Source organism: Centruroides sculpturatus, unplaced genomic scaffold, assembly GCF_000671375.1.
Source record: "Centruroides sculpturatus isolate CEXI.00-Female unplaced genomic scaffold, Cexi_2.0 scaffold651, whole genome shotgun sequence".
Taxonomy (NCBI): domain Eukaryota; kingdom Metazoa; phylum Arthropoda; class Arachnida; order Scorpiones; family Buthidae; genus Centruroides; species Centruroides sculpturatus.
Window position 1 is genome coordinate 18,702 of NW_019384960.1, and position 11,349 is coordinate 30,050.

Below are 11,349 nucleotides of genomic sequence, written 5' to 3' on the forward strand. Positions count from 1 at the left end.
CCTCCATTCGGGGTAAGGGCCCCGCTGTCCGTATACCTACTATATGTAGGTACATGTTTGAGTAACTGTATAAATGTGAGCTGGAACAGGTTTAGTAGTGTGGACCATTAGTGCAATACAGGCTGCACAAACAAAAGTTATGCCAAGTTAGTGAGCTGGGCCAGGGTGCGGACGGGAGCCCGAATGATGTATCATAGGGCCCAGCTATGACGTCCCTGTCTACCGTGTCAGGTACCGACCAGTCGATGAACAAGGCATAGTCTCTTTAAACCCTGTAGTGCCATTAGGCGGGTCAGGGAAAAGAGTTCCTTATGAGACCTGCCTAATTGTCTATTATGTAAGGCGAAATCTTGATCGAATGAAATTTTATGCAATTTAATTAGTCAGCAATATTTATCAGTTTCTTATTTAAGTTTGTTTATTTATGGGCAACGCAACATTTGGGCGATCTGCATAGGGAAATGCTTTCTGGGAGGTCTTTTTAAAAGAAACTGGCCACTATTTAGGCGTTACAGACGTGGAGAAAACTCGAAAAAATCCACATGGCAAGCCGTCCGAGCGAGGCGCGAATCCACGACCCAAATCCCAATGGTCAGGTTACAGAAGACCGCTCGACCACTAATGGGCCTTCTTATTTAAGTCTAAAAAAAAAAAAATTGCATTCGGTAGTAGAAGTACTTACTTGAAACGTAGTTCAGGACAGTAGCGACTGTATCTAGTCCTGGCAGACAGAATTATGTACTGGGACTAACATGAATTATAAATATGTAAACACATATTTAATGTGTTTATATATTAGATTTTATATAGCGTTTGTGTTTATATAGCGGTGCTTTAATAATCGCTAATTGATATTTGTTTAATGAGTACTGTACTGTACATCAAATTTACTTGAGATTTCAAGGATATTGGAAGAATATAAATTAGCCCAGTTCATTATCAATTTTGTTATGTTTCATTTACATAAATTCTCTAAAAATTTTAATTGATGAAATTCATTTTCCGGAAATAAGAGACTTCTATGAAGACTTTTAACTGTTTACCTATTTAAATTGTGCAATTTTTCTCCCTGCACTTTCAATAATGGGCTTTCAAAGTGAATTGATTATTTACGTAAGTTAAATAAAACACCAGCAAATATATTGATTAGAAAGATCTTTAGAATGAACGAAAACATTCTTAATTGATTCTTATTTAGTTATATAAGACGGCCGGATGGCCGAGACGGTCACCGCAGAAAATTTTGAAGGTCCTTCTTCTGTCAACCGGTGGCTCCACTGCGGGCCTAGCGAAACTCACAATGGGTACGATAAAAATTGATGTTTTTAGTGCCCGGCAGACATAAAAACTAAAACAAACGAGTTACATATCCTCGAAAGAAATATATCAGAAACTGTTTACAGATCAATGTCTTGTTGATACAGACAAACCTTCACTTTTGCCCGGTCCTGCAATGTTTTAAATGATGTCGTATTGGACATAGTTCTTGGGATTGTTTAGAAAACAGTAATGTTTGTAGTCATTGTTCTGGAAATCATGATTTTATGGAATGCCCTAACAAGGAAGAGCAACCTACATGTGTCAATTGTCTACAGAATCATAGTGAAGAACACAGGCACAATGCCAGAAACTCTGTTTGTATAGTTTATCAAAGAGTAAAAGCCAATTTAATCAGCAGAACCGACTATGGGTCTGAGTAATAGAAGTGGTATTCATGTAATGCAGTGTTTTGTAATGTTTGTAAATTACATAATTCATAAGGAGTTACCGATTATGTATACTAATAAATATTCTATTAATGTAGTGCTTATCTGTTTGACAAACTTAGGGCAAGCAGACAAAGATTACAATTTCATTACTTTTTCTCTCATTATATAACAGTAAGTTTTATTACATTATAGTAACCTACGTGTTAATTATATATAACAATTCTAATACATAACAGAAATTGGTTTGCTATAATACATTAACAATTTGCCAGTAAAAATAATCTATTATCAATATGTTCTGTTCTTTTTTACTGAATCATCTCTATTCACTTCTGGTCTTTGAATAAAATTTTCAGAGACAGCTGCATTCCAAGATGATGCACAATCACAATTGTAAGATTTCGAGTTTTTAGATAAAATATTATAGAAAATTAATAGAGAAAAACGTTAAAAAAATTAAATATAATAAACTGAAATTATTATCAAAGTTACGCATCAAAGAGAACAAGGAACAAATGTATTCTGTGTTGACAGTTAGTTCCCGAAAGAGATCTTTATCTTTCATGACTAAATGGCTGGCTAAACCTTAAAAGACTCATTATGACACCCAGTCGGATGATCCTTAAAGCTCGATCTCCATTGGAGGAGATCTATAAAAATTAAAATGAATAAATAGGGGATACGCGCTAAACTCAAGGCACTTCAGCTTTTCATCGCCCCAGCATGTCCTTGTTTAATTAAGTGCCATAGTTCCTCATACAAGTAACTTTCGCCCAAGATTATGAATCGCTTAAATCAAATTATCACGGAGGTAATATAATATAATATAATATCGTTTGTGAACTTTCTCTCAATCTTTAGGGATATAGTTTAAGGTTTTCTCATCAAAGATTAATCGTTACATATGGCGTTTAACCATGTGTTTGGTTGTACACTATTGCGTGTGTTTAGTATTCGACAAGGGACTTAGTTACAGTGGCGTAGCCAACATAACTGGTGCCCGGGGCACGTCAATTTATTGGCGCCACCCCCCTCCAGAAACAAATCTTGGTTGCCTTGGAGAACATTTGACACATTTCTGCGAATGGCGTTCGGTCACGATAGACCTCCTTGCCCCCTCGCTACTCCACTGCTTAGTTATTTTACTGGTGAATAAGATTGTCATTCTAGCCAGCAGCAACCGTTAAAAGATGTACGAAGGAACATTTCTTAAATTGTGGCAAGCAATACACGAGCGTATCGCTCCTGTCATCTTTAGGCAATCATCTCCTAATTTTTATTCGTCAGTGCGCGTGACGTCAGAATTCGCAATCTACACAATTTCTGGAGTTTATATATGGATGTTTGGTCTTGTAAAAGCGAAATAATTCGATTAATTTATTTACAATGACAAAAATCATCCGGTCCTATCTAATGCAACAAATTTACATTCACACTCATAATTTTGACATAAAAATGATGTTAAATAAAATTTAATAATTCGTTTATATACTTTAAAATTACCTGCATTAATGAGTTGTGTCAATTTTCTGATTATATTGTCCCCGTGTGAGCGGGCGACCTGAATTTTTATATTAAGAAATGCCGTTACGTTCGAGATAATATACTAGCAGACCCCACTACGCATTGCTGTGGCTCAAAATGTATCTACTATATTATAAATGTATAACACTTCCCCCGTGGGGGGAAATTTTTCGAAAAATTTCTTCTTAGTGTACATTCTCTTGACCTACCCTATTAAAACGCAATAAAAAACGCAAAAAACAGCATCTAAAATATTATAAATAGAAGCAGAATCCTTTACAGTAAGCCTTAATGATAACCATCTCCCTTCAGTGGGGGAATTTCGACATGTATATTATATAAAAACACGTGCGTATTTGAATGCAGTGTTGTGTCAAAATTTCAAAGGAATCGGTAGGAACAAACGAACATTACATTTTTATTTATATAGATAGATAGATGATTTGCTTCAGTTCATTTTCACAGAACAGCATAATGTCTCACAGAAAAGCAAACTTAGGGCGTCGTACTCGTAGCGCCATCTGTTGGACATAAAAGCTTTAACCTAGATTATATCTTTTAATTTATATGAATGTTTAACGGAATAATATACAGCCTATGTCCACCCCGAAGTTCCACTCTAAATATTAATGAAAACATTTTTGAAATCGGATGAGTAGTTTCGAAGATTACCCGCTACATCCAAACGTACTTACTTACAAACATTACCTCTTTATAATACAGTAGAGCGTCGATTTTCCGAAGGTCAAACATCCAAAAGAATTCCAGTCGGCAAATTTAAATTTTCGCCAGTGCTGTGGCGCTTCAATCTTTGGCTATGTCTTGGGCTACTCAAATATTTGACGTTTTTGATACTAAATTAACATCTGAAGTATAATTTTTTATTATTTTTATATTTTTCAATATATTTATTTTGTTTGTACAAAATAAAAAAATAATTTTTAACGATACAATAGTCTTTGTTAGGCTTAACATCGACGAAAATTCAACTCGAAGCGACACGCAACGGAGAAAAATTTCTACATCGGATACGTTAAACTATTTTTTATATGTAATCGGTTATCCGAAATATCAGTTATACGAACGACCCCAGTCCCCAATTGATTCGGAAAATCGACGCTCTACTGTATTAGTATAGATATAGATTAATATAAATTAATTAGTAGAATTACCCTTGCTATTATTTAACTTAATGATTATGTGAACACGGGGGCGTAAGACTCCCGTTCAATGGTCAGGATGATGCGTCAGGCGAGTGTAAAGAGAGTTGATTGAGGTCGACGATAAGGTGAAGGGCGAGATCGAGTAAAGGAGTCTACCATATTGTTAACAAATAAAATAACAATTTATTATACTGAAACTGATACTACACACTATACAAATAACTAGGTTATCGATTCGCTCGATAAACACGCCGATCTGAAAGAGCAAGTTAACGCTGCGACAATTTTACAAAAGCCGTGCAGTTTATCGACGCGGAAATACGAAAAATGAGCCGTTATAAGCCGAGCGAGAGAGAGTTCACCGCATTTGCCATACCTCTAGAGAGAGTTCCCGACGACTATTACCACTTGGGAGGCCCTGAATTGTAAGTCCACAAAAACGGTCCTTATTATCCACTTAGGCACCACATATATATATTCGCGACTGGAGCGCTGATCGGGGATAGATCTTCGGAGATCGGAAATTTTCTCAGTTCGGAGGATCAGGGTCGATGTCACCGTCCGACTTATCTTAAGTGACTCCCCTGAGAGGGAGTAAGAACGATCTTTTATAGGTTTTAGTGGGGAATTTCCACCACGTGATCGGATGTACTGTACAGTACAGTACATAGGTTAGGGGTTATAGGTGTTCCTAGGATCTACAACAAATGACGACATTTAGATGCTAACTATCAACCTTTTTGCAAGATGAGATGCAAGTTCTGCAAAGAACAATGGATGTTGCTACTTAAGACCAGAAAGTTTACACAATCCCGGGCAAGATCGTTTTTTCTACTAGGGCGTTACATAAACAAAAGTTTTAATTAATTAACATTTTTGTTAATAAACAAGCGATATTTCCCGTCACAAAAATTCCAAATCTCACAATTACATCATAATTATAATCTAACTAAACATTTAAAGTTAATTATCTCTATCTCAAGTGTTAAACCGAACCAAAGTTAAGTTTACTACCTAAACGTGTAAGAAGTTTTACTGATTTGCTGTGTAGTGACCAGTCTAAATAATAAAAGTTTTTTGAGTATTTAAAAAAAATGTTTTATTTCATTAAAAAAGGCCATAAATTACTGGATAGATAGATAGATAACACTTTATTGCACCAAAAATACATCTTATATATTATTATAGGTAGCAATAGCACATTCGTCGTTTACTATCGTAAAATATATTTCCATATTACACTACTAAACTTTTTTGTCGACATTGTTTTTATTTTAATTTAACTCAACACTCTCCAAAAACACAAACGTAATCTACGCTATCTCGTGTCACACTAGCCATAAACCAGTGTTTCCCAACGTGGGGTCCACGTCCCACAGGGGGCAATTGGATTGCTACGGAGGGCAATTCGAAAATGGACTTGTCCAGAGTTTAAGTTAACCGTATAGCCGCTGTATATGTTAGGGAGACATAAGAATTTTAGAAAGGCTTAGGTGGGGCATAGCACAAAAAAGGTTGGGAAACACTGCACTAAATTATTGTGGAGGTTCTCTATATTTTTGTAAATATTAATTTTAGTTTAGTTTAGTTTCGTTTCTTCTTTCTACCCTTTGTTCTATTCTATTTTCTTCTAGAACTTTCTTATCTATTCCCTGTCCCTTGGATGGGATGAGCAGTTCCTAGAAATTTGAAGAGCAAAGGTGTAAGCAGGAGTTGGAGAAAAAAGAGAAGTGACGTAGCAGGTCATTTTTAAACTGGACTGCAGAGTGTACGGACGAGGTGAGAATACTGGGAGTCGTATTTTCAATGACCGCAGAGTTCATAAATAAGTTCAGAAAAAAGTTCCTGTTATAAGGTCGTATTGACGACTGTGGAAGGAAAAATCGTAATTATTGAAGAAGAGAACTGGCCAGTTATAGGAGAAGGACGTGTTTTATCCCACCGAACAGTACGCATAAAGAAACAAGCCGAAAAAAGGAACAAAACCCCCAGATATCTCTATTTCCATCTTATCTACCATTTTTTCTGTCTTCTTAATTCCATCCCTTTTTCTGCTATTAGTGTTAAGTTAGTGTTTAAGGTTCCGGGTTATATTGTCGCGATCGGGATCTGTATTGTACGCGTGCTTTGGATACAGCGAACAATTTTCGCTGTAATTTCGATGCTACTGTTTGTACCGTGAAGTTGGAATCTGTTTAAAGACGCGAAATAGCTTAATTGGAAAATTATTTCAACTTTTTTTACTTCATCCTGTCTTTCTTTGCGGTGAATTCTAATGTAGCACATTTTTACACTATAAACAAAAACACGCGCAGTGCAAGTCAAAACACGTCGCGTTATTAACGCAGAGTCGACTATCGGTCCAAGGTCACACGCACCGGCGCCGACTGAGTACGAAAGTTGAGATCCGTATCCGTATCCGCGGATCTAGACTCTAATGATCCGTATCCGCATCCGCGGATATACATTTTTAACGATCAGGCACATCACTAAGTAGTTGGTGAAATGGCGACGAGCGATGACGACGATTTGTTGACGTTAGCTTCGGCTGCTTCCATTTTTGCCTATTTGACAGAAATTTAATAATTAGATGGAAATGGAATGGATATCGTCATATTCATAACGTTATAATTACAATAAAATCGATTGAATTGTTATATTCTTACACCTATAAAACTCTATCAAACAGCTTTCTGTTTCGTAATTCCAGCGTAGCCAAGTAATTGCCGAAACCAGACAAAGTACAAACACGTGCTAGACTTATTATAGAGCGTGTTCCACCCGAAAAGTTAACGTGTTTGATCCGAGAGACTTCGAAGTAATCGCTAATTTACTTCGAAGGGGTGTAACTAACAATGACGTAGAGTCAATCGCCGCGCGATCGTTGTTCGAACGAATTTCTTTCCACGTCATTACCGATTAATTTATCGTTATATCTAATTGTTCGCCTCGAAATTAAAAGTCACGTTACCAACTGATTATTTCTTACTCATCATTACAGTTAACAACACAGCAATACACCAAACTAGTTCGTTATATCCACGAAAAACCAGTCGATTAATAAACTTCGTTACTAGGTCGAAGGACAAATTTCTTTCGATCTATGTTTAATTTTTAAAATATTATATTATTATTTTATTTGTAATTTATTCTTATTTTGTAGCAATACAGAATAAGCAACCAATGTAAAATTGACAATATTCAACAGTCACGAGATTCACTAAAATTAACAGAAATAGTACGAAGAGTTAATAATTTTTTTCTTTACAGACAGTTGCCAAAATGGAAGAAATCACACTTGAAAAAACAACAGAAATATGTGCAATGTCGCCACGTGGTTGCACTTTAGTCACAGAATTGCCAGAAATAATGATTAATATATTTCAATACTTGAACGATGCAGAATTAGATGCATGCAGCCAAGTGTGTACTCTATGGAAAGATATCATCGAACACATATTGTTTCACCGAGTAATAATGATCACCAGGGTAATTATTATAACATTATTTTGTTAATTAAATCCTATGATTATATAATTGCTACAAACGGTCAAAATTTCAAAATCGTTTAACATCAATAATTTCAAAGTTAAGGAATTTAGTTTAAAAAATATTAATTACTGAAATGGCGAATTTTACTTTCTGATTTTGTTAGAGTTTGTATGATTTGTACGTAAAAATGTGAGTTTTGTCTTTCTGAATCTACACATTTGTAGATTTCTCAGTCATCGATGGATTCAGTGCTGTGTCTTTCCTCAGAATTCGTTTCTCTACGTGAGATGGTATTTCGTTTACCTACATTAAACATCAATTTCGTCAATAGAGTAAAGGTGGAGATTTAGACTATTTATCTGAGGATGTGTGGTTTTATGTAGTCAATGCAAATGACAAAAAATATATAATAAGTTTAACAGCACAAAACCAGAATAAATTAAAACAATCTGTTTGAAAAATACTTCGTCTTGAATTGTTTAACGTACTGTACGTATAAGAAATCAGATGTAATATCTTTCTCTAGTGTTTTATTGCTTATTCCAGATGTGTAATAACTGTTTGGACATTTTGTATTTGTGTAATGTATCTAAGAACCGTAAATGTAGGATAGGATACAGTCGAATGCTTTCCTGTAATTTATGCTTAAGGTTTCTATTGTTTGTACTGTACAATTGTCATAGAATGACTGAATGTATAATTTTTTTTTGGCCTCCATATATAATTTTCAAGACAGCCTTTTTTTTGTTTTTTAAAGTTGTAATAATGCTACACATTTTGAAAATGTTTAAAGAAACGTCGACAATTGATTATTCTTTTTAATTTCGTATTCGTCCAAGTATTAAGTTTGAAAGTTTTCTTTTGAACCCTGAAGTAATGCTTTACATTTTCGACTTTGAAATCTTATCAATTAAACATATTTAGTGTGTATTCATTTGTAGAAAAATTAGTTCAAAACTTATCACGAAATGCAGAATCTTTCTAGACACTTACTTGAATACATTTATACAAAGACACTTTTAGAATTATTGAATTGAAGTAAAATAATTTTTCATTAATTACATTCTCTAAATAAATTTACATTTACTGTAAATATTCTGATTTATTTAAACAGAAAATTCCTCTGATTGCAATAAACTCCGTAGTCTGCGAATCGGAAAAACTACGTCCCTACTTTGGGTTCGACGAACATTTTCAATACAATTGGTTCGTTTTCGGAGATGAACCTGAACGTAAGATTCACTCTACTTATAATCGTAATGAAAGCGTGGAATCTATGTATACACGTGATTCTTCTTCAAGTCGTAAATATATGGAATTTACGCATGCATTGTGTAGTAAGTAGCTGTAGTATGTAAGTTTGAAATTATTTATTAATCGTTAATAACGATTACGTCTTTGATTCCAGGAAATGCTGACACACACATTTTTCCTGTAAAATATAAGTTCTCATCAATAGAAGAAACAACCGAAATACAAATATCAATGTTTCCAAACATTACAGGCTTCAATATTTTTAATTATCCGTTCGCATTCTTTGGAAACGAATCTATATTTTATGACAAGTCAGATTTAAAGAAGGAAATAAAGAATGTATGCCACAAAATGAATATCCCGGACAAAGAAATGAAATGTGTCATCTTCTACAAAGATTTTGCAGCGTATTCGTACGAAGACAAAACTAAACCTTTTATAAACTTTTCAATTCACAGAGATGTGGGCAGGCTAACAATATTTTATGGAGAGAGAGTGAATGCTTTTTCTGTTTATATTTATGAATTTAAATCTGGTTATAAGACAATCAAAGAGAAATTGGAAAGGCTGAAACATTCTGTACTCAAAATGGTAGAGAAGAAATGATTCGCGTATATTTTCCATGAAGCGTGTATAGAGTGCATCGATACAGAAACTCGAGCATTTAGAGAAGTGTTTCATCTAATGAACTACGTTTTATATAACTTTTTACCCTTGTATTTATCAATCATTCCAAGGAAAAAACTGTTTTTTCATGTAGAGGAGGACGATTTTATTCCCTGCACTTCATTAATTGTTTTCGTGTGATGGGAATAAATTTATTGTATTAAACTTGTTTTGTTAGAATTGGGCATTTAATTGTCTTTGATTCAGAGTATTGTTCTACACCAGAGGTTCCAATTCTATCTGCACGTGGTCCACACCGAATGTCTCAGTACTTTTCAATGGTCCGTTATAATCATTTTTCTTATTAAAAATGGGTAAATAACTACGTATGAGTTTTACTGTGACCATAAAATTCTATAAACTGCAGAGTATGAAATTACGGTTCTTTATTCTAATACCAATTTTCTAATCGCGATTAATATAATTGAAGTAATTTTAGTTAATTAATGTAAAATATATCGATATCTCAAATTTTTGAAATAATCTTTGGATAATTAGCCCAATTTTTGATAGCATCATACAATATTTTCGCGGTAGGCCTAACTGGAATCATTTACGCAAACGACGCCTTTTAATTTCATTGAAATCAGTGCGCGCGACATCGCCTGTCACAAGCTAAACAGATCATCAAAATGACGATATTTATAAATGTTGTATTTATTTCTATTTGTCTTACAAAAGAAAAAAAAATTGTTAACTTATTTAAAGTAACTCACAAACATCATAAGCCCTTATTTATTGTAACTAATTCACATTTGTAATTCACAAAGAAATGTTCTTTAATCTACAAAAATCGGCAAAAAAAGAATAAGGAACTTAGAAGATGTTATTTTGAAATAGAATTCATTAAAGGAAAAGGCGAAAAAGATATCAATAGAAAAATTTAAATGCACGAAACAGTTTCAGCCAAATATGAAAATCAATCGCGTAAAAAAATTCAAAATGAATTAGAACGTTTGTAAATTTTGACAGAAGAAAATTCAAAATTAGTATTAGAAAATGAACGATTAGCCTTAGAAAAATCACAGTTCAGAGAAGATTTATTTATTTTTTATATTACCGTACTGTACTAATCTTTAGTACACGGAAAACTACTAGTTTTCCATTCGTTTCTGACTTTTGGAGGCTTAATAAGTCCCGAGTCCGTAGACTGATATAAAAAATTAAAAAAGGTAAACAGGTTAACAAGGAAAATATAATTTTATTTTTATATAAATATATACTTCACCCCAAATGCATTTCGCCTGTCAAGGCCTCTTCAGTAGGGTTTCTGACGACTAGAGTGTACAATAGGAACAGCAGAAGGTATCTCAGACGACACATTTTTTTCCGTCGTAGACACAGAAGAAGACACATCTTTCTCACTGATACCATCGCGTTTACAATCTTTAAGAAACACAAACTCTTCCCAGCATTCCGCTGGTATCACCCCATTATTCAAATTCATTACATTACTTTGCATAATTATCGCGAAATGTTCTTTAAATTTTCTTTTTACAATATTTTTCTCTTTATGTATTATTTTTACATTATTAATATCT

General features: G+C 34.0%; 1 protein-coding gene across 1 annotated transcript; it reads left to right on the forward strand.

The window, feature by feature from the left end:
- The first annotated feature begins 7,710 nt into the window (after positions 1–7,710).
- LOC111632422 lies at positions 7,711–9,256 on the forward strand. The gene is made up of 2 exons (XM_023376835.1): positions 7,711–7,885; positions 9,003–9,256. The coding sequence occupies exons 1-2, from the start codon at positions 7,721–7,723 to the stop codon at positions 9,231–9,233; spliced, it is 396 nt and encodes a 131-aa protein (XP_023232603.1). The 5' UTR covers positions 7,711–7,720; the 3' UTR covers positions 9,234–9,256.
- The last annotated feature ends 2,093 nt before the right edge of the window (positions 9,257–11,349 follow it).

Coding starts and splice junctions, on each gene's coding strand:
- LOC111632422 (XM_023376835.1), top strand. CDS start 7,721: ATGTCGCCACGTGGTTGCACTTTAGTCACAGAATTGCCAGAAATAATG. Junction 7,886..9,002: donor GAGTAATAATGATCACCAGG/GTAATTATTATA, acceptor TTATTTAAACAG/AAAATTCCTCTGATTGCAAT.